The 26,263-nt window shown below is 36.8% G+C and overlaps 1 protein-coding gene and 1 long non-coding RNA gene across 2 annotated transcripts in view; one reads left to right on the top strand and one right to left on the bottom strand.

Annotated features, from left to right (window-relative positions):
* Window positions 1-3,013: 3,013 nt before the first annotated feature.
* On the top strand, window positions 3,014-3,654 carry LOC114058712. Its single transcript, XR_003571527.1, has 2 exons — window positions 3,014-3,071; window positions 3,408-3,654. It is a non-coding gene; the product is annotated as an uncharacterized LOC114058712 (long non-coding RNA).
* Window positions 3,655-10,819: 7,165 nt separating this feature from the next.
* OSTF1 (osteoclast stimulating factor 1) overlaps window positions 10,820-26,263 on the bottom strand; it is a 21,743-nt gene continuing 6,299 nt past the window's right edge. Inside the window, exons 2-10 of the mRNA XM_027886288.1 lie at window positions 20,996-21,042; window positions 20,388-20,438; window positions 20,241-20,304; window positions 17,884-17,937; window positions 17,344-17,451; window positions 16,821-16,870; window positions 16,626-16,704; window positions 16,061-16,159; window positions 10,820-13,309 (exon numbers count right to left, since the gene is read on the bottom strand). Coding sequence (XP_027742089.1) covers window positions 13,251-13,309; window positions 16,061-16,159; window positions 16,626-16,704; window positions 16,821-16,870; window positions 17,344-17,451; window positions 17,884-17,937; window positions 20,241-20,304; window positions 20,388-20,438; window positions 20,996-21,042 — 611 coding nt within the window. The 3' untranslated portion in view covers window positions 10,820-13,250. The remainder of the gene's footprint in view (window positions 13,310-16,060; window positions 16,160-16,625; window positions 16,705-16,820; window positions 16,871-17,343; window positions 17,452-17,883; window positions 17,938-20,240; window positions 20,305-20,387; window positions 20,439-20,995; window positions 21,043-26,263) is intronic.

Genomic DNA, 26,263 nt, shown 5'->3' on the forward strand with positions numbered 1-26,263 from the left:
GCTCCCCGAGCTCCAATCCCGGCCGGTCTAATGGCCGGGGCGGGGTGTGACCCCTCCTCCATCCCCATCCCCATCCCCCTCCCCATCCTGGGAGAGGGTGGGGCGAGTCCTCCGTGCTTCTCCAAAACCACGTAATGGTATGAAAATTTAGCTAAACCATAACAGACTCATATTTTATAAGAAGATTGGATTATTTCAGTCCTCTAATTTGTAAATAATGTTAAGAATTGTCTGTCTTTTAATGTACCACACTAACATCTATTCGATGTAATTTGACTGTCTTTCCCCCCCCCCCCCCTCCCCTTCTACGAAAGAACCACATAGCTCATTTCCAGCAGATGCTGTAAGGGGTGAAAAGGTCACGGCAAAGTTCTGTGCTCTGGTGGAGTTCCTTAAGGCCTGAAGGGAGAGAAGGGCACTGTCACACACAGATGAGTGAGAAATAGGGTTAGCTTGCCAAAGAGATCTGTAATAGAAATTACATCTGTTAAGTCGCAATTTGTAGTAACTCAGCAAAGCTTAGAAAAATCTACCGAGGGAATTACTTCCCTGTGATTTAAACCAAATTGGCAACTAAATACTGTGCAGAAGCTCGTTCAGCCCCTCCTCTTTCTCTCTACCCCAGCAGAATGGGCAGGAGAATCAAAAAGTAAAAATTACAGGTTGAGATAAGAACAGCTGAAAACAAAGTAAAATATAATAATACTACTACTAAATAATAATACTAATGATAATTAAAAGGGAAAGAAAAACCAAACAAGTGAAGCACAATGCAATTTCTTGTCACTCACTGACTGATGCCTGACCCTCTCCCTGAACACAAATCAGTCCTGCTTCCTTGCCAATACCCCAGTTTATATAGTGGATATAATGTTTTGTGGTGTGGAATATCTTCTTGGCAAGTCACTTGTCCCAGTTATGCTCATTCCCAGTTTTTCTTTTGTGTACTTCCTCACTGGCAGAGCATGAGACATTAAAAAAAGTTCTTGATTTAGGATAAACACGACTTAGCAAAAACCAAAACCTTGGTGTGTTATCAACATTATTCCCACTCTGAATCCAAACCACAGCACTGTACCAGCTACTGGGAAGAAATTAACTCTATCCCAGCTAAAACCAGTACTCCTTTACTTGCATTTCTGTATTCTTAAAAAATATCTCTTCTGAGTATTCAGCTGCCACTGTTTGGCAGCTGTAAGCCCTGGTATACTAACATGAAGGCAAACCCATGATTTCCACTTGTTCTGGAGACATCACTCTGTAAACAAAATGTACAGTGCACCATGGCTTGCACAGCTTACATGACTCCATTGAAGGCAGTGGGAAATATAACCTGAGGTGATGTGGTGTCTATAAAGGCTGGGGGGGTGGACATATCAAGACCCAGCAAATGTGCACTGGTCAGAAAACCCATAAAGCAAATCGTATCCTGGGCTGCATCTATAGCAGTTTGGCCAGCAGGTTGGGGGAGGGGATTCTGCCTCTCTTCTCTGCTCTCGTGAGACCCCACCTGGAGTGCTGCATACAGCTCTGGGATCCCCAGCTCAGGAAGGACATTGGTTTGTTGGAACAATGTAATAACATGGAGAATCACAGAATCACAGAATTAGTTATGTTGGACAAGACCTCTGAGATCATCTAAATCCAACCTATGACCTAACACCAGCATATCAACTAAACCATGGCAATAAGTGCTGTATCCAATCATCCAATCTTTTAGGGAAACTATTCTCTAAATATGTCTCTCTATATATGACAGTAAACACAAAAAATCTATTTTACATAAGTGGCATGCACCAGGTTAACTATAAAGTAAAGCAGATCCAACTCCTTCACTGACTTTTTCCCTTCTTTCTCTTACTCTCTTACTTTTTAGCCCAGCTCTAGTCCATCCAGGTATCAGGCTGAATGTGATATCTGTGAACTGGTGATCCTCTTTGTTCTCTTTCTTGCCTTTATTTCTCTCCTCCCTTTCTTTGTCTGGGCAAAGTGTGGCTATCATATTATACTCCATATTCTATACTGAAGTTTGCTGTGGGAGTGGGGATCTTGTGGAAGTGTGTTTTGCCTTGTTAACCAACATCTTTGAGAAGTGGTGTATTGTGAGCCAGCACCTTTGGTCACGTGTTGTGGCTTGGTAGCCAGCATGTTTGAGAAGTTTGTTGTGGGAATTGATTGTACTGCATAAAATTAAGGACTTGTTAGCCACCACTTTTCAGAAAATGTATTGTAAGAATTTAAGGGTTTGTTAGCCAACACCTTTTGGTCTAAATAGTGAGCTGGCCACCAGAATTATGGCAACGACACAATAAAAGCACAAGCATTCTCTGACGTATGTCTGGTGTCTTTGTTCAGCCTGATGAGAATTTACAGCAAACATCGTGCCCCATATCAGTGGCTCGTGACTCTAATAAGAAAAAAAAATATACACATATATACATATATGTGTATATATATGAAATTAAAAAGTTTCCTAGATTTGATGTCATCCTAAGGAGGTTTTCTAGACCTAAGACAGGCTCTGCTGTCAGCAGGAACTAAAGATCTCAGATCAGAGCTTTCTGCATCACAGCTCAGTATATTTTACCAGATATTTTACCAAACAATATATTACCAATTAGATATTTTACCTGTGTGAGGAGCAGTCTTCTGAAAAGTTTTTTTGCTAGTACAGTTCAGAGCAAAATAATATCAAAGAAAATTTCTGGGGTTTATTTGTTTTCAGGTGGTTTTCTGAAAAACCTCAAGAATCTGAAAGCAGCTACTGGTCCTCTTGTACTGATGCCTGACCATGATTTTTCTTATTAATTTAGCTATAACCTTATCATTAAGAAATGCTGCAATTAATACTTAAAAGACACTGAATGCATATAGAAAAACCTTACCTAACTAATCTTCAAAAGAAAGCTGACCTTGTGATGGAAATACAAGACAGAAATACATAAGGAGTTCCTGTTGGGCTGGCTATGATCTTTTGTCTTTCTAACATTTAATCCAAAGCATCAGAAGGGGGAAATAGCTGTAAAACGACATGGCCATCTGCTGATAGAAAACTGTATAACTTCTAAAAGGTATGCAAGTGGAAGAAAAAAAGTGGAAGAAAGCAAGCACAGATTTCAGTGCTTGGTTAATGTGAGTTCTTTAAAGATGCCATCATCTGTAGGATGCAATTTTTTGAAGAGTCAACAGTTTTTAATGAAGAGCAGGTGTAAACAATGGGTCATTGCTAGAGTTTGTCCACTTAGAAAAAAAAAATACTGGTGGAATTACATCAGTGTAATTATTATTACAGATTAAAGATTATCCTCCTGTGGATAATCTGTCATTGACACATATGTGTGTGTGTGTGTGTGTGTGTGTGTGTGTGTGTGTGTGTGCATAAATTTTATTGTTCTGACTTTATGCAGGTCCTGCAAGTCCCCAGTGGGAAGATGTCCCTAGAGGTACGCATGTCACTGCAGAAGCTCAGATGCTTAAGGAACTCCAAGGTCTTTTATTCACCTTTTCATAGTTTTACATGGTGGGAAGAGAATAAAAGTTGCAAAAAACTCCTGAATATAAAGGCAGTTACACAACATAATGTAAAACTCTAATTAGACTTCTAAGTGATGTGCCACCAATACTCTGCAAGAAATAAAAATCTCTATCCAAATCCAATGCATCTTCAGTTTACATTTAAAAAAAAAAACAGCTGAGAAAGAGGTGGGATATTTAGACACTGTTTTGGTAGAGACAATATTGGAAGCATGGAAGTGAATGGGTATAGTGAGAAATATGGCCATGCTAGTATTTAAGGGTTACCCATCAGGTTTGTTTGTGACTCATTCTTCCTGGCCCTTCTAAGCCCCTTCAGCACTGCTGTGATGCAAATGTCAGCAAGGCGATTATCTTGTGGCCTTCCAGGTCAATTCACCTCTGACAGCTCTGTGAAAGCACTTCTCTCTGCTGTAGAAACCAATTAATGCTTCCTCTGTGAATAGCTCTGCAAAATAACTCTTGCACAAAAGGATCAAGTTTAATATTGACAGCAGCCTTTCAGACATGGTGAATTACCATGCTGGAGGAGGTCGTACCAATTAGATCTGGCGTTTAGAGATCAACATTTTCTGTTAAAGTGAGGCCTTCCAGAAGGAAATCATCTCTTTGATCCATATCCTGCATGGACATAAAAAATTATCTGAAAAGAAGAGAGATCACAAAAGTAGACAGAATTTAAATGTCAAGGAGGAAGTAGAAATAGCAGCAGAAATTTGACAGAGGTGAGAATAAGTTGCTACAGACTGAGACAGAGATACGTGCACCCCTAATACTAACATGCTGTCCTTACACTAGAAATAGAAAGTTTAACTTTCTCCCCATGGAGTGACACAGTGATCTGGATTTGATCTTGTATATAGACTGGCAAGGTTATTTCATTATTTGCTATAATTTCTCCACAAGTAGAAATACACACTGATATATGTTGCATCACAGTGGCTTCTTGTCAGATGGAAGTTGGAAAACAGATTCATAAAAGAGGATAAAAGCATTTAGTATATAGCTCAGAGTTACGCCAGTGAAATTATTGCGAGATGCTAATCAGAAACTTTGGCATAGGAGTCTGTAGATCCAGGGCAGAGGTATGTGAGGCTTTATAAATATGAAGCTAAGGCCTGTAGAAGTGCTTTGTTTATACTGAATCCAGAGTGAATGCTCAACTCAGGATGGTGTTCATCTAAAAAGTGACACTAGAGACAAATGAGCGCCATTCTGGGTGTAAGGGCAAGAACCTGACCACTGAGATTTACCTGTGAGTGTGAGATGACCAAGTGTAAAGCAAAGTGCCCCTGTGTTGAGATTACATTTTGCCACAGGCAATAGGCATTGTATGGTGCAAGTCTTAATGCTGTCTAAATAGTCAGAGCTACACAATCGGGAGGTGTGCCTTAATTTTTATCTTAGTGTGCTTCCTGTGTATGGACACACCAGTTTTCTTTTGTCTGCCTGGAATTTTCTAGTGTTCAGGATTATGTTCCAGCTTTAAATGTTCGCCCTTAACAATGTTTACAGCCTTTCATAATAAAGAATTGGAAAATACTCCATGATATATATTAATAGATTCTAATATAAATGAATTATAATATTTATGATTTTTCTTTTAGTAGCTGTCTTGGTTTTTCTTCACCTTGTGTTCTGCTTACTCTAAGACAGCCAATCTTGACACAGTTCCTTAAAACCATTCTTACTGGCCACGGTCTGTTCTCTTTCTCAAAAGGCCTCTGCAGGAGAACACAAATATTAACAGGTACTTTAGAAAAGTACAGCAAAAAAGAATGTATTTTCCAGACCTGTGGTGAAGCAGAGCTGCACATTTCATCACATGAAGGGGATGCCTGTGTGCATGGTCCTGATGAAGGATGAGTGGAAGAGCACCTATGTGGTTTAATGTGCCCTTACCAGATTTTTGATGCTTGAAAAAACCCTATCCAAACCCTCCTTTTAATTCCGTCCTATTAGAATCATCCACTCTGATGAACATGAGAACTGCTGTATTAGGACTGTGTCAATTGGTTGCATTTTCCAATAAAATTAAGGCAACTGACAATACAGTGACTTGTCTTGCCTACAAGTTGTATCTGCTCTGCCTTTAAAAATGAGAACCTAGTCATCTTTCCAAGTAATTGGTAGACGGCTTGGAAATAAAATTGGCAAAAAGAACGTTTTTATCTTATTTTAAGAAGATAGGTATCTCGAGGTGTAGGGGAGCGGGAAATTACTAACTACAAACCTAAGTAAATTCTGGCTCTTTTCTCTCTTTTCTATTTCCTTCTTCATCCCCCAGCCTAAACAGAAAGGTATTTATATATAACCTTATATACTTTAGGGGAAAAAAAAAAAAAAGCTGTTTCAAAAGAGTAGTAGAAACATTATGACTTCAGATCACGTCTGGACTTCTGCTTTCAGTATGGAAGTCTTGTTATTGGTAATGCACTTAGTAACACCTCCTGTTCTGCATCCAGTGCAAGTTTAAATCACAAGAATACCACTCAACTAGTCAAAAAAATATTTGCCTATCTAGTGAAATAAAAGTAAACTACTAAAGGATTGTTTAAGAGATTTTTGCAAAGTGCCTGGATGGGTTTTTTTCCCATCAAAATCAACAAGTTTTACTGTGATCACAGAGTAGACATTGATGTAAACTGAGGTGATTATGTTTAATAAACTCCTCAATACAGGAAAATTTTACATATATTTTTATTAGGAGAACCAATCACTGTTCTACAAATTAGGTTTTGTCCTCTAGGATGTATATATTTTTATATTAGAAGCTATGAAAAATCCAAATGAAGAAATTCACTCATTTTATAGAGAGCAAGTAATTTTGATGCTATCTTATGCTGCATTCTTTAACCAGAAATCAAGAGACTGGGCACAGTTCTTCAGCTTCAATTTCCTTGAATCCAGTTGCATTTGGCAAAGCCTGTATATGTGGTCACCACGCACACACACAATAGGTTTGTTTGTACACTACAGTGATTACGGTCTGGTGAACACAGAAAACAGAATTGCATAAAGAATGTAATGAGGCCTGCAGACTTGATATGGAGAGCACAAGAATTCAGCTTAGTTCTTTAAATCCAAATAGGAGAACCACTCAGCTCATTAACAAAGTCCTCTAGATAAAGTGATGCAGTTAGGTGGACCAAGACAGATATGAGACCAGTTTTCAGAGCACAGCATGCAAGAAATCAGTAGTTTACATAACTTTACTTAAAATACAATTAAAATTATTAAATAAAAAAGCTCTGACATATAGGAACAAAAGTCGCTAATACACTAACATATTATAGTTTGGATCAAATTGTCTTTTCACACAAGTAGGAAGTAGGTTAGACTCAATCCATGCTTAGCAGTTCTTAAAAATCAGAATTTTTAACTTGTGTCTTAATACATGAAGTATTAAGTAGACTTTTTTATCAGCTTGTCTCCAAGCATTAAGTTACAGGTTTGTAAAAACACAAAAAAATTTTTTTAATTCTTTCATGCGAGATTGAAATTACTTCTTCTGATTCCAAAGCAAATGCATCCTGGAAATCACAAACTGAGTTCAGACAAATGGTAATTTAATTTTTAAAAAGCCACAAATCAATCCATAGGTATGTGCACACTTTTGCTACACAATCTGGTAAGAGAAATTTCAGGCTATCTGTATGCATTTACAAAAAATTAATATTGGTGTGTAGATACTTCAATGCTTGGTCTTTCTACTGTATACGCAAAGAGATTCTATACTGCACTCCTACCATTTGCATCTGTCACAAGTTTTCACAAACCCATAGCTCAAGCATATTATTAGGTATATAATGTATATGCACTAAACTTGGTTTGAATTTATTTTTTCCCCTTTCTTTAAATTTCAGGACACTTTTTAACAGTAAGGATATGGCTACAGTGCGCTTCAGTCAGCCATCAGTTTGAATAAATAGAAAACTAAGCCCAGCATAAGAGTACTAGATTTCATTTAAAATTTTTAAATACAGAAATTAAAGAACAATAGCTTATAGGCTGCAGACACTGGTTTAAGAGCAGGTTACTGGTGTAACCAGGAAAAGTGCGAAGCCAGAGCTACAGTTAACAGCCCTTAAAATGGTAATATATCACTGAAACGGAGTTTCCAAAAAAATGAGTAAAACTGGAATCTCTAAGTGGTTAGAAAACTACTGAAGCTGTGTCTGGAATAGTCTGGCTTTGGTTAAAACTGAATGGAAATTACTCCTATTCAAATACAAGCATCACCAGACCCTTTCAACCTGTTTTCTCCTGTGTAATAACGGCTTTTCATTTCAAACTCAATTAACTTGAATGATCTTGTCACACCTACTGAAGTAATTCAAACATTTCCAGCACCAGTTGTAAGAAGCCTACATAATCTGTTCACTTTCAGACATCTTTCTATGAGAAAATATCTGCAGTGGTTCAGCCTCTGAAGTGATCCACACTTTTGAATTATTCTTGTCTGACAAGGGAGCACTATACAGTCTTTTAGCAGGATGAAATTCGGTTACATTCGTGTTATTCCATGACTTTCCACTGCTCCAACTCCATGTGGAAACTATATTTTAGGAAAGTACTCATGGAACTGTAACTGAAATGGCCACCTTTTCTGATTAGATGGGAGTTGTTAAAGCCAAAGTAAATGCTAGGTCAGGGCTTTAATCAATCAAGTTTCTCTTAAGTACAATGCCTGCTACTTTTTTATTAACAGTATGTTTACTGCTCTTGCTTTCAGGGTAAGTGCATGTAGGCCGGACATATTCTTATTTCTTGATCCCTCTTCTGTTTTAAATTCATACCTAGGCAGCTGGAATTTTCTAGGCTTGAACAGAAATCTCAGGAAAAAGCATAAAAGAGAAGTAAACATTGATAGATTATATAAAATGCACCATAACTTTATCTGCATTAGGGATATTTTATGAGAAGATAAAATTTAAGCCTTTTATTAAAAATGTTTAAGTAAGTTACTAACACTATGAAACTACTTGTGTTATAGAAGTCTCAACAGGAAAGACACATACAAATTGGATATAAATTTTGAGGATTTAATTCTATTTTTATGTTGAGGGTATCTGAAGATGATTAAGTATTAATTTCAGTATGTCCTCGTAGAAATAAAGTCAATTGGAGGTGTGACTGCAGTACAACTGTGAACAAAAATACAGTATATTAAGCAACACAAATCAAGTTAACAAATACAGGTTTGTGCTGAGCTTAAAAACAGAGATCCTCCATTTCCCATTTATTTTTACTAGATTCCAGAGACTTGCTTCAGGATTCAAATTGGAAATGCGACTTTAAGAAACTTTCAAATGTCTAACTTGTGGTTCTTTTTGTCTTCATACCTGGTTTACATTAAATCTCACTAAAGTTCTTTAAAGTTAGGAGTCAGTCTTGGATAGAAGAAGAAGGAATATAGATTTTCATGTTCCAAATAATCCATATCTGAAAGAAAAATCTCCCACCAGACAGAGGAGAAGTGATAGACTTACTCTGAGCCTCAGAATTACCGTGAAAGGTGTAATTCTCGAGGCAACAGTGTAACTTATGGATTCTTTCCTGACAGCATAAACTTAACACCTTACACACGTGAAACAGTTGAGCACTGTTATCCTGCCAAGATCTGTGCTGTTCCACATTTATTAAAAAATGCTCACCTAAATTACCATTATCTCTGCAAGAGGTTCCTTGAGTCTCTGATCTTAGGAGCTGCTCACCACCACAGGAGACAATTCTGCTTCTGTAACTGTGAAGGTGAACATTGGCTGGACCACAGTCTTTTTTCACAGTGACACTGCTCATGGGTCAGTTTAAGACTGTCACAGAAACACCTCTTCCTGTGGTGTGCTATAGACCTGCTCTACAGAGGTCAAAGGAAGACTGCTAAGCTTGGTAGAAGGAAGAAGTAGTGATGCAACTTTCCAGGAAAGGCTGCAGACTTCACACAACATCTTCAGCATCAACTATCAGCTGGGAAATAGCAGGCATCAGGTAAATGGGTACCTGGTAGTTTTTTCCCTGACACAGACAGACACTAGCATCAGTCCAAGTTCTGTCCCAGAACTTGTGATTCTATGTAGTCACATTTTTTTCTGAATTGCTTTTGTATTATTGTCATCTTTTTAGCTTCTGTTTTCCTCTTTTTTTATTGTATAGCTTTTAAAAAAACCAACCAACCAGCTCATGCCTTTTCATCTATTTTGCAAATGAGGATACTGATTTTGTATAAAACAGATTTGATAACAAATTAATTTCTTTTGAAGAATTCTGTTTCAAGTTCTTGAAAACCATATCTGCTTTTTTTCTGTTTCCTGATATGATCAAAGTACAGTTGCTTAATATTGTTTTGGTACACTTCAGTATTTATCTGTCTCATAAAGCAGCAGACTGATGGCCCATTACTTGTTATTCTGCTCAGTGGTGCATTTCAAAGGATTCATTGGGAGGTAGCAATGGCTAAAACCAAATTTTTAATTCTGTGATGTACGCTGCATCAAACACCTGACTCTATATATAACTGAAATTATGTCAGGTTTTCACTAATCTTCAGTCATTGACATAAAACTCAAACACAAGAAATATGACAATGTCTTCAGAAATAAGGGCTCAAAAGTTCTAAGCTGAAGACTTTGCCAGAAACCGGCTACTCAGTTTAACCTTTTTGTGTGACCTTAACTGTTTTAAGCAAATAACATTTGAGGTGATGACATATTTAAGAGTGGAATTCAGTGAGGTGGAGTTTGTCTTAGTAAAACAGCATACTAACTTGAAAATTATCCAGAGTCTAGGACAGTTCAAAAAAAGACCCATTTTTCTCCTAGAAAAAAGGGATTAAACACTTGAATTTTTTGATTAGGCCAACAGAAGATTTACTAGTTCAGTTTGAAAAAAGCTTTCAAACAACTGAATTACCCCCTAACAGCACAAAATTTATACCTGGAGCACAGTTATTTTCAAAGGCACAAGTTAGTTCAACAAGAGGTACACAAGACATAATATCCTTCAACGTTCAGTTAGGAGACACCATGAGCTTGAAAACTTTCACTTTGCTGCTCCTAAAAAAAAATATTTTTCTTATTGTTACAATACTGAATGCAGCTGTCCTTGGAAGAAAGTCCATGAGCCTGCATAGATTGAAGAAAAGTAGAGAGAGTAAGTAGGTTTGCATAACTAGTAAGACTAGTAAGAAATCTTTCAGCTTACTCCAGCTGTAACTCCTTCTAGTTGCAGCGCATTCAGTTTGGGTTGTGTTTTGTTTTTAACATCAAAACTTAAACTGCTGGAGTTAGGCAAAAAGTAATTTATTGCCTGAAAACTTTCACAGTGATCTGTATTTCACAAGATAAGTAGACAGTCTCATGAAGAAAAACAAAGTCGTGGAAAAAAACCCAAAAGCGATAATTTTGGTCTTAGAAACAAATCACAGCACTTGCTAGCTGTCTTGAGATGTAAATGTGCTTTTTTCAGTAAGAACTTCAGAACACAATCTTTGTGCTCAAGTTGTGCTTCTGTCACCATTCTTCTTTTGCAGCATCTGCAGAACATAAGATCTTCTGGCAGTTGTTAATTCCAGAGACAGGAGCATAACGTTTTCCTCGTAGGATGTTGAACCCATGGCAGCATAAGACATTACATTAAGAGTTAAGAATACAAACTCTGCCTCCAAAACTCAACAAAAACAGTGACTTGGGAAGAGCCATTCTCTCCATATCCTGTGACACTGAAGAATTTTAACCCTGTGAGCTTCATTTATGCAGGAAAAAGACTCAAGAACCTTCTTGCCTTTCATTACAGGACCTTTCAAACTTGCACTTTGAAATTGCATAATTTTAATCAATAGCATGCATCATAACATGTAGCTTGATTATGGTAAAAAGCTGGGCTAGTAGAATACCTGGGTGATTAAATGTGAAGCAGAACAGTCTCTGTCTATTAACAGTTATGTTCAACAACTGTCCTAATGAAAGCTAGAGAGAAAAAACTGGTGGATTTGTTTTTTATTTCTTCTCCTCCAGGATATTCAAGCTCATATACAAAATAAAACATCTCTGTTCATGTAGCCACAGTATTCCATACAGTTAAAACATTTGTTTTAGTTTTAACATTTAAAGAGTTTTTAACTATATCTGCAGATGACTATTTGTGTAATGCCTCCATCTTACATAGTTCTGGTGAATCAAGCACTGCCTTCTTTGACAAATGCTTAGCAAGTGTTACCTGTATTTAGTTCTTTCCAGGGTGATAAAAATAAGAAATTTGGTTGAATATATTTTTATAAGTGGGAAATTAGGAGTGCTCTAGACTTCTTTTAATCTCTAAAATACTTAGTGTGATTTTTATTTATCCCCAGACTTTCTCAAGAGCTTTTTGTTTATCCCCAGACTTTCTCAAGAGCTTTTCATTTATCCCCAGTCTTTCACAAGAGCTTTTCACTTATCCCCAATCTTTTGCAAGAGCTTTTTTTTTTTCCCTTTTTTTTTTTTTTTTTTTTGGTATGGCAAACTGCTGTGTTCAAATGAGTTTGTTAGAAGCCCCTACTAGGGAAGTTTGCAACAAAATTGAATATGAGATTTTATCTCAAATACTGGTAACACTTTCTTACCCTCACAGTAAGAAAGTATCCCTCAGTAAGTTACAATATTTGGCTGCAGCTATTTGAGCAATCTAAAGAAAGTACTGTTTTTTAGCTCTGCAGGGAAGCTCAAAAGTGGCTCAATAATGTTTTAGTTCTCTTTAGTTCACAGGAAGAAGTCATACATTTTAAAAATGTTTATTCAGCTTAAGGTATCTCTTCTAAATACCTGTGGTATATTTGATATACATCTTCCCTCATTCTTTCAAACACACTTCAACTTTGAGGTAACTTAGGACAAAATATAAGAGCACTTTTACAAAGTAAGAGACCAGTATTAAAAATTTTAGGCAGGATAAATAGGAAAATATTCTGTCTTCCTTTCACTACAAATAGTTTCAGCATAATGCACTTCAAAGAGCAAAATAACCAAGCCACCAAGTTCAGAATTAAGTATATTTCTCAAGCAAACCTGACTTAAGCAAGCATTTCACCTGAGTTAATGTTTCAGGGATTGGGCCTATAGCAATAGAGAGAACAAAGCATCCTGGGGCAGGTCATCCTTAGGTCATTTTGCACCTTAGAGAGGTAGAGGAAGGAAGGGAAAAAATTTTACCAAAAATAAAAATCAAACTTTGTCATGCTGGCTCCATGTGGGAAAATAATGGTTCCTCTCTATAGCAGCATTCCTATTCATGCCTGTCAGCCAGTACTGACTCTGTCAGTATTAGCTGCACAAATGAACCTATGCCCACGGAGATTTTGGAAAATGTTAGCAATGGTGTCATGCTGTCCCAGAAGGACCTTTCAGTTAGAGAAACACATTCCAGAGATGTAAGGCACTTGCTGGGAAGGCCTGAGATGAAGCATGTGAGTTTAGAAGATGCTGTTCTGCCCATTCAACAGTAACAGTACGCCACACTTCCTATGTGGGATATTTCCAAAGGAACTCTGATTCAAAATGTGACATCTTCTGGCCTAGGGAAAGATTATTCCTTTGGAAAGCATGATTTCACCCACTCATTTATATGCTATACTGGAAGATTGCAATACTCAAAATAAGATATTTTAACAGTTGCAAAGATATGTTTTGAGACTGATATAGGCAACGCAAGTTATAGTTCTTGATGCTGAATGAAGAAAGTTAATCGGAGTCTTCATCATCAAGGTATTCCTCTGCATTACTCAGTGTTCGGACTGTATCTGGAAAGAAACAAAACTTTCCCTTAATCTGGGATAAAATCAGAAAATGACTCACATTTGCAATGCTTACAAACCAGGACCAAACAAACCTGACTCCTCTATAATTCAGAGATGTTAGGGCTACACAGATGGGGATGTAGATCTGGGTCTCAAATGCATGGCTAAACCAGTAATCACACCTCCTACCTAGGAAATTTAGTCTGTGACCTTCAAGAGCCATGTTCTGGCTCCCTGGAACCTGTACACCAGAGCTTGAACTCTTTAATCCTATTTTCTGCATGTATTACTTTTAAATCACAAAGGAAAGGACTGCTGAGCTCGTGGAAGAGCTTCCATGGTTTTATCCTCATCAAGTGGGGATAGTACCTAGCTGACTGCCATTCTCTGCTTAAAATCAAACATATTCCATTTATTTTTCCCATCCCCCCCTTCTCATTTAAGTTTTTTCCTGACTAATTATTTGTTAGATATACTTACGAGCCTTTGTTTTTGAAGGATAGTAAGCAGAAAACAGGAGTATTAAAGTATATTTACCAGATGTGCAGCAGTACCTGGAGAATTACATCTATCTTTGAGACTGTGCCAAGATAAATAGCACAGGCTTTTTGTGATAGATAATTATTTTCCAACAGATTTTCAAATATATAGGAATAGGGATTATAGATAATATATATATTACATTGTACATCACAAGATCCTAGTCAGTTAAAGCTTTGTAATAACATCTTAAAACAAAGTATTAAAAAAATCAGGTGTAGCCTGACATAATTCACAGAATTGATAATCATGTTACTCTTTCTTATTCCAGAAATCCAGGATACCTTTAAAACTGACTTGCTTAATTGTTTTGAGAAAAGAAATCTAACTGAAAAAAAAAATTTGTTTTCTTTTTGAGTAGGAGAAGTAGCAAAGGAAGAACGGGGAGGGAAGAAAAGAAATTGCAGAGCTCTATGCTTAAGGGGCCATATTTTGAGAAAATGTAAATTCCATTTCTTCTGTGTAATAGTTGTTCCCTTGTTCAGTAGCACAAATAACACAATCTTTCCGCATTTCTATGACATGATTTTAATAATTTTAATGTTTTAGAATATATTTCAGCAATTATGACATTTGAATGTGTGTGTGTACATGTGAAACCAAACTGAACATTTAAGTGGAGGCAATATAAGCTTCCTCCAAAAAAACAAGTTTTATAAATAGACTATGACAGAAGCTGTATCTAAATAGGAACAGATCTGGAACTGGGGACAGGAAGACTACTCAAGACTACCAGGAATACTGAATACTAACAGGAAGAGTACAACAGAATACTGAAAACAGCAAAGAAAATACAAAATTCAAGAAAAGTATACAGATCAGCAGTGTAAGAGATATTTACAAGGCCAAATTAAGGTAAAAACGCAAACATGGAAGCTAATACTGAAACAGCAGTTAGACCAAGAATACCAGCTCAGGCAAGCAAGAAAAGACAGGGTGTGAGGGTACCAGAGACTGGTGACAGACTAAGTGACTGAGGATGAAAAATCAGCCAGCCATGAAACTAAATTAATTTAGAGGGAGTAACAAAGTAGAAGATTAGTACTTAGTATCAGGAAACTAAACATTAATATAATTATTAGGGACATCAGAACAGAGCATACACCTGTACCAGGTGCCTACAATCAACATGCAAAGATGAAGTAAGTGCTCCTAACAAGGATTAACTACCTTTAGAAAAAAACCATAAAAACAGAAGGAATTCTGCCCTTTGTTAGAACTGCTTTCTTCAGAGTCAAAATTGAGAGAAACAACTTCTCAAAAGTTTTCTGGGAATTCCTGACATTACCTCTACCAAAGAGCTGGATAACACTTTTGCTGCAACTACTCCTCTTGGCATCTAAAGCTGAAGTCAGCTACTCCACCATGTAATTCCCATAACCACTAAGCTCTCACAGGTTAGCATTTCCTCTATTCTTACTTGTCCTGTGACAATACAGTTCCTAAACTGCATATCCCAACAAAACCAGCTTTAACTCTGCCTATATTTTCAAGTAATTTCCCATTTCACCTACGGTTTCCACCCTAACTTCAGCCCCCTGAAAACTATAGGGAGTATTAGTTACACAATACCGGACAATTCAGTCTTTGTTCAGCTTTTGTATTTTTAAATCTTTTGGACATGGCACTGTGCTATTAAGAGAGATGAACAGAGTGGGAGGTAGTGAGACTATTTTGATAAATATCTGAAAGCGGACTTTCTTCATTTTTCTATTAGACAATCACTCAGAAAGATACAGGAATAAGAAATTTAAAAAAATAGCATTAGAAAATAAAAGAAGAGCATCTGTTTGTGTTGGTTAGGCATAAGTCTGGAGAAATAGACAAGCACAATGGGGAAGACAGCACACTATTTTACTTTCATACCCTGTCCCTTGTGGTATACTGCTTTTAAAGTAATTTCCATCCTTTCCTTTTTCCATCTGAAGGACCTGTGTTCTATTTCCTTCCCTTGTTATTTCCACATCTTCTTAACTCTTTTGCCTTTTGTTGACATAGGATGGCACTTTGTGTGCAGTCAGCAACACTGCATGTGATAAAACACATTTCTATCATAAATCTGAACTAACCCTCTCAGGTAAACCCTTTTGAATGCAACTCCATTCATGTATCTCCCAACTGTTTTTTGTGGCTTTCAACATATTGGTATTTGTTTAAAATATTAAGTGTCCTCTTAAAAGAAAAAATTTATCAGAAAAACAAAATCAGAGATACCTGCACTCTGTTTCTTCTTAAGCAAGGAAGCACAAGCTGCATTGGTTGCCATATCTAAAGCCAGTTTCTTCTCATTGTTCTTCAGATCTGTTCTTGCCCCTTCATAATAGAAAATTTTCATCATGAATCACTGTCCCAGCTATTTTTCGAGCAATGGCATTCTGATATGAATTTCATTAAAGTGGCTAGAATAGTAACGGACACAGGAATCTGACCTATGAACTGCTCTGAAGCAGACCCAGAAGCTCTGGATGCTCTCCCATAAGCTACAGTTACTTAGGGAACTTGCTGGCTACTCTCCCTTTCTAGCAAGCAGATGCCATTGCTGCTCTGGGGTTAAGTGCCTAATTTTGTCTGCAAAGCAGGATGAAATCTACCTTGAGCAGGTGAGATGTCAACTTTCCAAACCGCTGCCAGAATTTTCTGCAAGACTTATAAAGTCAGGCAGGTGAGCTGGCTAAGGACTGTACCTGAGTTATACGAAAACACTTAAAAATACAAACTAAAAACATTCATGGATCTAGTCTGCCACATAGATTGTTGAAACCTTGGTGAAGATCTTTACCCTTTGCCAGCAGCATCTCTACAATATCTGCATAACCTTTCCATGCAGCAGCATGCAAAGCTGTGTCTCCCAATTTGTTCTGTGGAGTTAGAGGGAAAAGCAACAGGATTAAAATACAGCAAAAAACCTTTCAGCTTGTACCAAGGATGAATAACATCACATATCTTACTGTAAGGATCTGTTGGTTTAACTTACCTGTTGGTTTAACTCTAGGTTTGCCTGGGAAAACAGAACATCTACTATATCTGCAGAAAACAGGGAGAGGGTTAAAGAGAAAAATTTAGTAGAAACAAAACAGGCTTTTTTTGCATTCTTAGTATAAATTTTAATTTAGATTCAGTGAAAGAGCGATCCAATTAGCTAATGAAAATCTGTAAGTCAGACTGCACTGGGCAAACAACCATTAATCAAAACTACATGATATTGCATAGAATATGCAAAATAACAGAAAACTTCTTTTTGGTCTGTCCTTCTTCCCACTCTGTTTCTAACGGTTACACTGATAAGAATGCCTGCTCCAACAGCAACAAAACACACAGCAGTTGATGGAGCTGAACTTCCTTTTAGTTCTAATTTTTCTTTTTTTTTTTTTTCTTTTTTTTTTTTTTAAAGAACATTAAAAAATGGTTTTGTTATTTGTGATAGCACTGCAATTTTATCAACTAGTCTAAAAGCACATCAAGAAAAGCAAAGTAATTTCAAATTAATTCTCTGATACCTTTATGACCTCCGTGGCATGCCCAGTACAGAGCTGTGTTTCCAGCTTTGTCTAAGCCATTGACACCAACTCGATTATCCAAACACTCTCTCAACCAGCTTAGGTTGCCTGAAAGACAAAATCAGTTTTGATGATCTTTTTTTTCTTTAAAGACTTAACAGAACCATTAAACACACATAGTTCTCTCTGAATGACAGGCTTTCCATGAACTTAAAAACAGTAAAAGTGAGTCAGCAGCAATGCTATCCATTAAGCCAAAGTCATACCAAATATTTTCCACTCCCAGAAGACCTTTAGATCTTTATGCAGTTAAAAAGATGGTACCACACTTTTTCTGTGTATACAGCCACAGAGTGGCAATTCTATCAGGCTTGTATCTCAGCTTTTCAAAGTTGTAAAAGTTACCAGATAACTTGTTCAAGATACCAGACGACCAAAACAGGCAAAACATCTTCATTCTTAATATACTATTATTATTATAGCAGAAAACATGCAAAACACCCTTTAGCATTACATGACTAAAAGACCAAACACACTTACCTCGTTTGGCAGCTTCATGCAGTGGATTATCAATAGACTCTGCTTGCTCTGCCACTGAAATGAAAGAGTAAATTCTAACTACTTCTGAAACTGAATAGATATTTGACATTATTCCAAAGGAAACAGTAATACATAGTTGATTCTAATGTGAAAAGGGATTTATGAGTGACAGACTAGCCAGAAAAACTTCTGTTTCCAGTGTATAGGAAAGCATTTCAGAGAAAAGTCCGTGAAAATTTCAAACAGCAGCATCAAATTGATCAGCAGTTGCAAGTTACCAGGAATCTGGTAGTATTTAATCTCAGTCCTTACTTCCCTTTCTAAACTTGTAAGGTGGTTCTGAGCAGTTGCATGAGGGTAGGCTTTCAATCTATAATTATGAGTGAATTATTTCCAAGGAGCTAAAAAGATCAACTCGCAAGAGGCTTCCTTTTCGTTTGATGGAGATTTTCTCTCTTTCCTGGAAAATTTGTGGGAGGCCTGCAAAAAACCTCTGCTTAAACAATGACAGTAGTGATGGGCAGATTGAAGATCAACCTTCTGTTTTAAAACTGGAAAATCACTAACAACTAAGAGTAACAGGCAAGCAGGACAGTGTAAAATCTGAGAAAAATGGGATCTCTGAACCCTTGCACTATGGTTGTTATGTGAAAGGGTTTTCCTCAGATCACAATGTTACTGTAATCAGATGCAAAGCAGAAAAATACTGATAACTGTACATTAGTACCAGAAGTAAAAATCTCAAGACTCTTTTGGTTTATCTAGTTCTTTTCTCACTTTGATGTGTATTCCTCCCATAATGCTTGTAATTGTAAGATTTCACATGCTTAACTTGCTAGCTGTGAGTAAAATAAAATACAAATGCTAGATTCTGGTATTTAATTTTAAAATAATATGTGTAAATAGTGAACAGAATCCTAATGCAGAGAAGCCATGCCCAGAGCAGACACCTATTACACAAGCAGCACAAGTTAGTCATAATGAGCAGTGCTTGTTGGGAATAGCAGACAGTATTAACACTAACAACACTGTCTTAACAACCTTTTAGAAAATTTTTGCCAGAAGTTCCATAATAAGTATTTTTATTGCAGATAACACTGACTGCCTTCAGCAGCTTTTCATTCACATTCTTTTAAAATGTGCTCCTTCCAGCCCAGCAGATGAAGCACAACACCCCCCCCCCCAGACTCAATAGTTTCAGGTCTGTCTCCATCTTTTGCAAAAGGGTTATAAAATAGCACAGATCACAGTGTTTCATTGCTTAAAACCAACTAAACCTGTCAGTCCTAATGGTGTAACCAGAGAAAGCTGACCTTGGGGATTTTATAGTTTGTCTAAAACAGAAGACATGTTCCTATTACTCCTTGTTTTAAGGTATGCAGAGACTTCTGTTCTGCTTACAAGTGAAAGTTTTGCAAGTACACAGAGATGCCACTCCCCAACCCTGTTCTAAAATTGAAGTTTTCCAAGTTTTTCCAATGGGAACACACATTGAATTGGTATACTGTTGATTTTATTTTAATTATATTTTAAATATAACACACTTCAGTGTTCAAAAGACATGTGAGCGTAGGTAACCATGTATGAACTATTCTGCTTGCATGTAACCTCTGAATTCTAGCAAGAGTTGATGGCAAGAGTGGAGTCAGACTGGAAGTCCCAAACTAAAGGAAAATTTGATGCTGTGGTCTCAGTAACTACACTATGGATTTCTATTAATGTATTTCTACTAACTACCAGGGAATCATAGCATTGCTACCATAAAATCTCCTAGTGAAGAAAGGACAACATGAAGCAACCACAGTCACTATCATATTGGCAGTTACGATGCAATCTGTCATGAGACACTGTTACTGTGTCTACAGTTCCTGGGAGGACTTGGAAGAAGTATTGTCTGTACTCATGGCTTTTAAAAGTCATTTTAGTTAAATCAGAAAAAGCAGTTTCTATCCAGTCCAAACGTGTAAGGGATATTTAATATGATGCAATCCCCAAGTAAACAATGTTTTCTATGGCTGGATATATTCATTAAATTACAACAAATGGCAAACAAAAATGGTTCCTTTAGAACCACACATTCTTCCCCTCAAAACTGAGAACATCTATTACTGTTACCTGCACAAGCAGAAACATGAACACAGCAAACTTATGCTGTCTTTGGGTTATAAAAACACAAGACAGCCTGTCCACTGCTGATGTAAAATGGTGACTGATACTGCAGACAGATGTACTCTGAAACACATGGTAGAATACTGTTAAACACCAATGTGATCTGGTTTTGAAAATAACCCTTTTTTGTTTAGTAATTTCCTTTGATTGTAAATGACATTACCAAGTAAAAATATTCTAGACATTACCATAGTTGCTTGGAATTAGTCCAGTTCTCCCCTTGCAAGTTCCTTTCCACCAATTTGTATCACTCTGCAGCAAAAAGAGAAAATATTTTAAAAGGGATATGTTGTATCTCAGAAGTGTTCAGTCTGTATGGGATGTCTTAGACTCACCATGTCTGAGATGTAAATGATATCTCCTTCTTCAAAGTACAGTTCATCTGGCTTAAAAACAGAAAGAAAAAGAAAGAGGAATAAACAAATATTTGATTACGTGTACGAATGAAAAACAGATACCTGGATAAGTCAGAGTAAATTCACCTTCTCATTAAAAAGAATGGTAACTCAAATTCTCTATCACCTAGATAACAACCTGATAGCCTACAGATAACCTTTTGTATTTGCAATCCTCCTAATAATGCAGAAAGACTGTGTTCTTTCAAACAGAGCACTGTGCAAAAGAAGCAATGAAATGTATCTTGTGTTTGTTAATTTCATCCCCTTTTTGGAAGAAAAACTGAATTACTTACGATTTCAGATCTTAGATTGCAGGCAACACACTACAGAAGAAAGTGTGCTGCTTTTAAACAAAGTGGACTTACTGGAGAGTGATGATTAATCAGACAGTTTTAGTCACATTAAGAACAAATACCCATCAAACAGACTTTATCATTGAAAACAGTACAGTAAGTCTAATAGGCCAATCCTAGTAGAATTGAAGAAATGTTACTGACAAGATTAAAATTAAGCTTTTCAAACCACTAAAATTTAGATGTACTTACCGTTCTGGGCTCAAATGTATATAGGGCCCTGAACACTTTAACCTGTCCTGAAAAAAATAAAAATAAAAAAAATTAGTACCAATAGCATGCCTTTTAAGCACAGCATACACATACAGCCCTCAAATCCAGATATGTTCCTTTCCTTCAACCTTAAAGCAGCTTGCTTAATGAATTTGTGTTATAACTCTGTCAGTGAAAATCATGATGAAAAGACTCAGCAGAATGAGTTATGAAGGAAACCATCCATCTGATCAGTTACATGTAAGTAGCCTCTTACACACACCTAACATGGTCTTTACAGCTCACCACTCAAGTGCTGCCACCAAATTCTGAGGCAAAGCGTAGTTTCAGTCATATACACACTCACACACTCATACATGCTGTATATTTTTTTATTCTAGTATCAGATCTGTCAAATGATACAAAATTAAGGAAAGAAGAAAGAAACAAAACAATGACCAATGTCTGCAATATGTTCTCGTACTTACTTGCAGTCATTACTAATGGAAAATAATGCAGTACCACAGAACTCATCGCATTTAAGAAAAATTACAAATGGTCACCAAGTCCTATGGAATGTACAACTGACATGGTGTTCTATTCAGATGCTTAAAATAAGCTAGAATGTTTGCAATTCCTATTTGTATTAATAGGCCAGCTTGGAAGAGACTGTCACCAGCATTCAACCCAAGAAAAGATAACCGTAATGCAGAGGGGTACAAGTTTAATTGCACAAACTGCAAAAGAAACATCTCCACAAAAACTTTATTAAAAAATTCAGTAAAGGTACACTTCAAGAGCACCAGCAGAAAGTATGAGAACTGCTTAAGTCCACTGAACTCAATGGAAAAATATATTATTCAGACTGTTTCATGTTGTTTACTTTAGAGTACCTGAAGCCTTAAGCACATAGGTTTATTCACTTCTAAATATCCTAAGTATACAAGTGTAGGTTATGTACGTGTTCTTACACTATACATGTTTATATAGACTATATTTTATATAGATCGACTATGTGAAGCAATATTTGGCCCATCAGGACAATTACTTAGGTCACTCTTAGTCCAGGCTATTTTGAACACTCATAGAAACTGATGAACTTACTGCCAAAGGCTAGTACTGTACAATACAGTGTATATATGCAAAGTTTAGTGTAGTTTATTAAATGTACATAACTGAGTAACTTTTGACTCAGAAACTACGTACTTACAACTGTGGCAACAATTAAAAAGAATGAAACCCTTATTCTGTTCATTACCCATACAGAAATGATGAACAAGGACAGCAGACAATAAAGTGTCCCAGATATAAGAGCATCAGCATGAAACATCTGAACTGCAGCTGGGGAGAAGCTAAACAACAACAACAACAATGAGAGAAGAAAAAAAATAAAAGAAAAAAGAAAAAGAGATAACAGGATGGATGACAGGAATATTGTTTCTTCTCAGCTTTCTTACACAGATGACAGAAAAACACAAGATAGAACCACTGACAACTCTGGAGACTTCAACTATCAACCACGGATTTCAAGGTTTTATGTAAGTAAAAGGAGGAAATGCACCACAAAAGGGAAGAATAAGGAATATTAAAAGGGGAAATGAGAAGACAGTACAAGACAGGGAAAAGCAAGAAATACGTATTTGTGTGTGTCGCATTTGCTTTCTGTAATAATGCACAGGATATGAGTCAACAGGTTTTCTAAAGCTATGATACCTGTGGAGAAAAAAAAGAATGGAAATACTGATGCTGATAAAAGTATTGCTGACATGTTGTTCAAACAAAAAACAATTTACTGTTAGTTGCTAGTTAGTTGTTGGGGTTTTTTTGTGTGTGTGTTTCTTATTTTATTTTTTAATTCTATAAAACTCCAACAGAGAGTTACTTCCCCAAATGTCCAATTGTAGTGTCACACACAGACTGACACATTCTAAAACATTCTTGTGATGAAATACAAAAAGTACAGAACTGCATCTATAGAACTGCAGGTCTGGGTCATGTTAATTTTATAGCACTTTATATAGGAGTTAAACTCTACTAATTCCTGGCGTCAATCTTTTTTTTTTTTTTTTTTAATAAAGAGATATTAAGCCTGTTTACTTTGCTGCACTTAAGAGCTTAGAACAAGGACTTTCAGACTTGTAATGGAAATTACTTGAACCAAATTTTAATGCAAAAATTAAATCTATAAGGTTAAAATAATTAAATCTAAGCACATAAAGGGCACATTTGACTTGAATTCCTGTTCTGGAAATACAGATTGTATTTTACTAGGCACATGGGTACCTATGATCACTTGAAGTACTTTTATCTAGCAATACCTATCCCTAGGTATGCAGGCAGACTTACAGCTTGCATTGGTGGTAACACTGCTTTGGAATAAACTACAAGTTAGACACCGAGGGTCCTCTTCTGCTTTAACTTACTGCCATCTACCTACTATGAACCATGTTCAAAGATTCATACAAGATGATGAACAACTAATTAACACTGATTGAATTTATTAAAGTTAACTGACTGCACCTCCCCACCACATAGTTCTACAGGACAAAATAACTAAAATACAAAAATATGTACCTTTTTAAGATTTCAAGGAACCAGGCAAATATTAACGACTTTATTCTCAGCATAACTAATGAGAGAGTATCCTTTTTAAAAGCAAAGTAAACAGAGGCACAGAGTAGTGAAGTGTCCCACAAAAAAAAAAAATCTTTCCCTAAGTATAGGTTTTTCTTTTCAATCCTGTTATGTCCTAGTCTTCTCAGTGGGTTTATGGGATGGTTCTTTGATTCTGTCTTGGCAGCACATGGGAGAAACAATAAAATTTTCAAGAGGTTCAATAACAAACTATTACTTGTAAACTTTTAGAACACTAAGGCAGAATAAAGTACTTGGTAAATTTTAAAACAACATCCAGACAAAGTAAGCAACTTTACAAACTTTAACTTCGCAAACTTAAACTTAGACAACTTTCACTTCTTCAAACATCACAAGGTACTTACTAAGGCACTGACTGAAAATTTTTAGTCTGGTTTACAATATGCTTTGAGAAGAAGTTAGAAGAGTAGAAGGATAAGAGTAAAAGAATATCCAGTGACGAGACTTGATTGTTGCAATTTCAGTGTCCACTGGTCAAAGTAACGGTGGCATTCTTGATCCATCACGGGTAGTGGAAAGCCCACAAAACAAAGTTCAGTGGGTTATTATACACTTAGGATAAGTAGCAATGGGCCAGGCACCTCTGCTGCAGGAGTTTTACACTATCTGATGTAACTGTGGATCATGTGCAGTCCTCCGGTGGAAAGCCCCAAAAATGAGTCTGGGGGCACTTCAGTCTTTGATGGTTTATGATACCTTTTACAACAGGACAGCTGCCTCTCATGTCAGCGTATTAAGCCAGTTATGCCCTGTCAGAAGGGATGAATACCTCCAGGCCTACCTGGAATGTCTTAATACCTCTCCTGAGGGGACTTCTCACACCTCAGCAGGTTGTGTAAGGGAGGCATGATTGGCATGATAAAAAGTACTATCCCACCTTGCAGGATCTGCTTCTTATCTGCCTCTTCCCTTATTTAGCTTAAAATCCAGCTTCTTGCTAAACAAAGATTAATTTGTTGTTGTGGTCATCCTCTAGTGCTCACACCCTCTGCACCTGGGCTGTTCCCTTGCACACTGTCAGCAAAGCACCTGCTGCTTTTGCAAATGAAGGATTGTTTGAGCCATTAACCATAAATATTTCAGTCTCTCACAAATCCTATACTTTAGCCACAAGACTGTCTTTTCTCTTCTCATGGAATTTGCATTAAACATCTGCAAAACAACTGTTTGATGAATGAAAAAGGTAACTTATTATACAGAGATACAAATAAAAGATGCAAATATTCTTAGCATACAAACTTCCCAAGTCATAACTTGCCAAAGCCTCCCTCAGCAACACAACATGGTAAAGTATTCAAACTAACTAGTCTTTCTAACCAGCAACATAAAACTAATAACTTTGTCAGGCTGGGCTAACCTCATGCCCTTAAATTTACTTGGGATAACTTATCCTATAACTGTCTCCAGCTTTTATGAGAAAGGGAAATGAGCAACTCATATTTCTGAAACCTTCTCCCAATTAAGTACATAAAACCAATGAAACGGAGGAGCTAAACAGTAACAACAGTAAAAAATGTAGCTTTTGATATGTACTGAATTGAAGTGAGATAGCTACTGTGCTTCATAATACTAAGTAAGAAAAAAAACCCAAACCCAAACCACCATTTTCTAAAAAGACATGGGTTTTGTTTATTTGTAACAATTTTTAATCAATTGCAGTATAATTAACCGAAGACTGCTTCCAAAGAAGTGCTAAGTGTTTCGCAACAAAGAGTTACTGTTTCTCTCCCAGTGGCGCTTTTTTTCCCCACTTCCTTTCTGTTCTTTTACTCCAGCTTCTCTAAACCACCACAGACTCTTAGCATCTACCCCTCTTTTACGCAACCTAACACCAAAGCATTTCTGTTTTCTTCTTATTTGCTTTCACCCACGAATGAAAAGCTAAAAAAAGAAAAAAAAAGTGTCCCCCCCCCTCTATATCTGCATGGCTTTACTTATTTAGGTATTTGTGTTAAGCTGAACTTTCAGCACCAAAGGGGAGAGAAAGCAATTTCATTAACTGTCAACTAATATTACTTCCTCAACTAAAGGAAAGAAACAAACCAAAACCCAAACCAGTTAAAGAGACATTTACTTTAAAGAAAATAATGATGGCAGAAAGCCAACATTCACAGCAGCTACCAAGGCTTGGCCTCAGTGGACTAGTATGAGCCATTAGCATTTCACACCCTGCTTCATCTGCCATAGACAGACATAATCAAATCTCATTGAAGCAAGCAAGATTCCACAAATCGGATATTGATCCAGATGCTGCACCTTTTCATTAGCTATATTTAGACTGAGTAGCTCAAGACCGCCATAGAAGTTGGAGTAACTTACTTTAGATGAACTGAATCACTGTGTTCACAAAGCACTGTCAGTGCTACAATACAGGGGTAATATCTATGCCGTTGAAAATCAGAATTTACCATGGTCATCTACAGAAAAATTAAAAACTGTAAATCTTTCAATAAATTTCTTCAAGGATTCAAGCTAATCCTGGGCTGTCATCAGCCACCTTCCTCTTTGCTTCTGTAATGCTGCATAGTGTTGCCTAAAAGGCTGTGGGGAAAAAAAGACTCCAAGCCAAATTAGGTAGGAGATAAGATAAGGATACAAAGGTTTTAATGAGCC

The sequence above is a fragment of the Empidonax traillii genome, unplaced genomic scaffold (assembly GCF_003031625.1).
Source record: "Empidonax traillii isolate 1590-97213 ecotype Southwest subspecies unplaced genomic scaffold, ASM303162v1 scaffold183:size818647, whole genome shotgun sequence".
NCBI classification, from domain to species: Eukaryota; Metazoa; Chordata; class Aves; order Passeriformes; family Tyrannidae; genus Empidonax; species Empidonax traillii.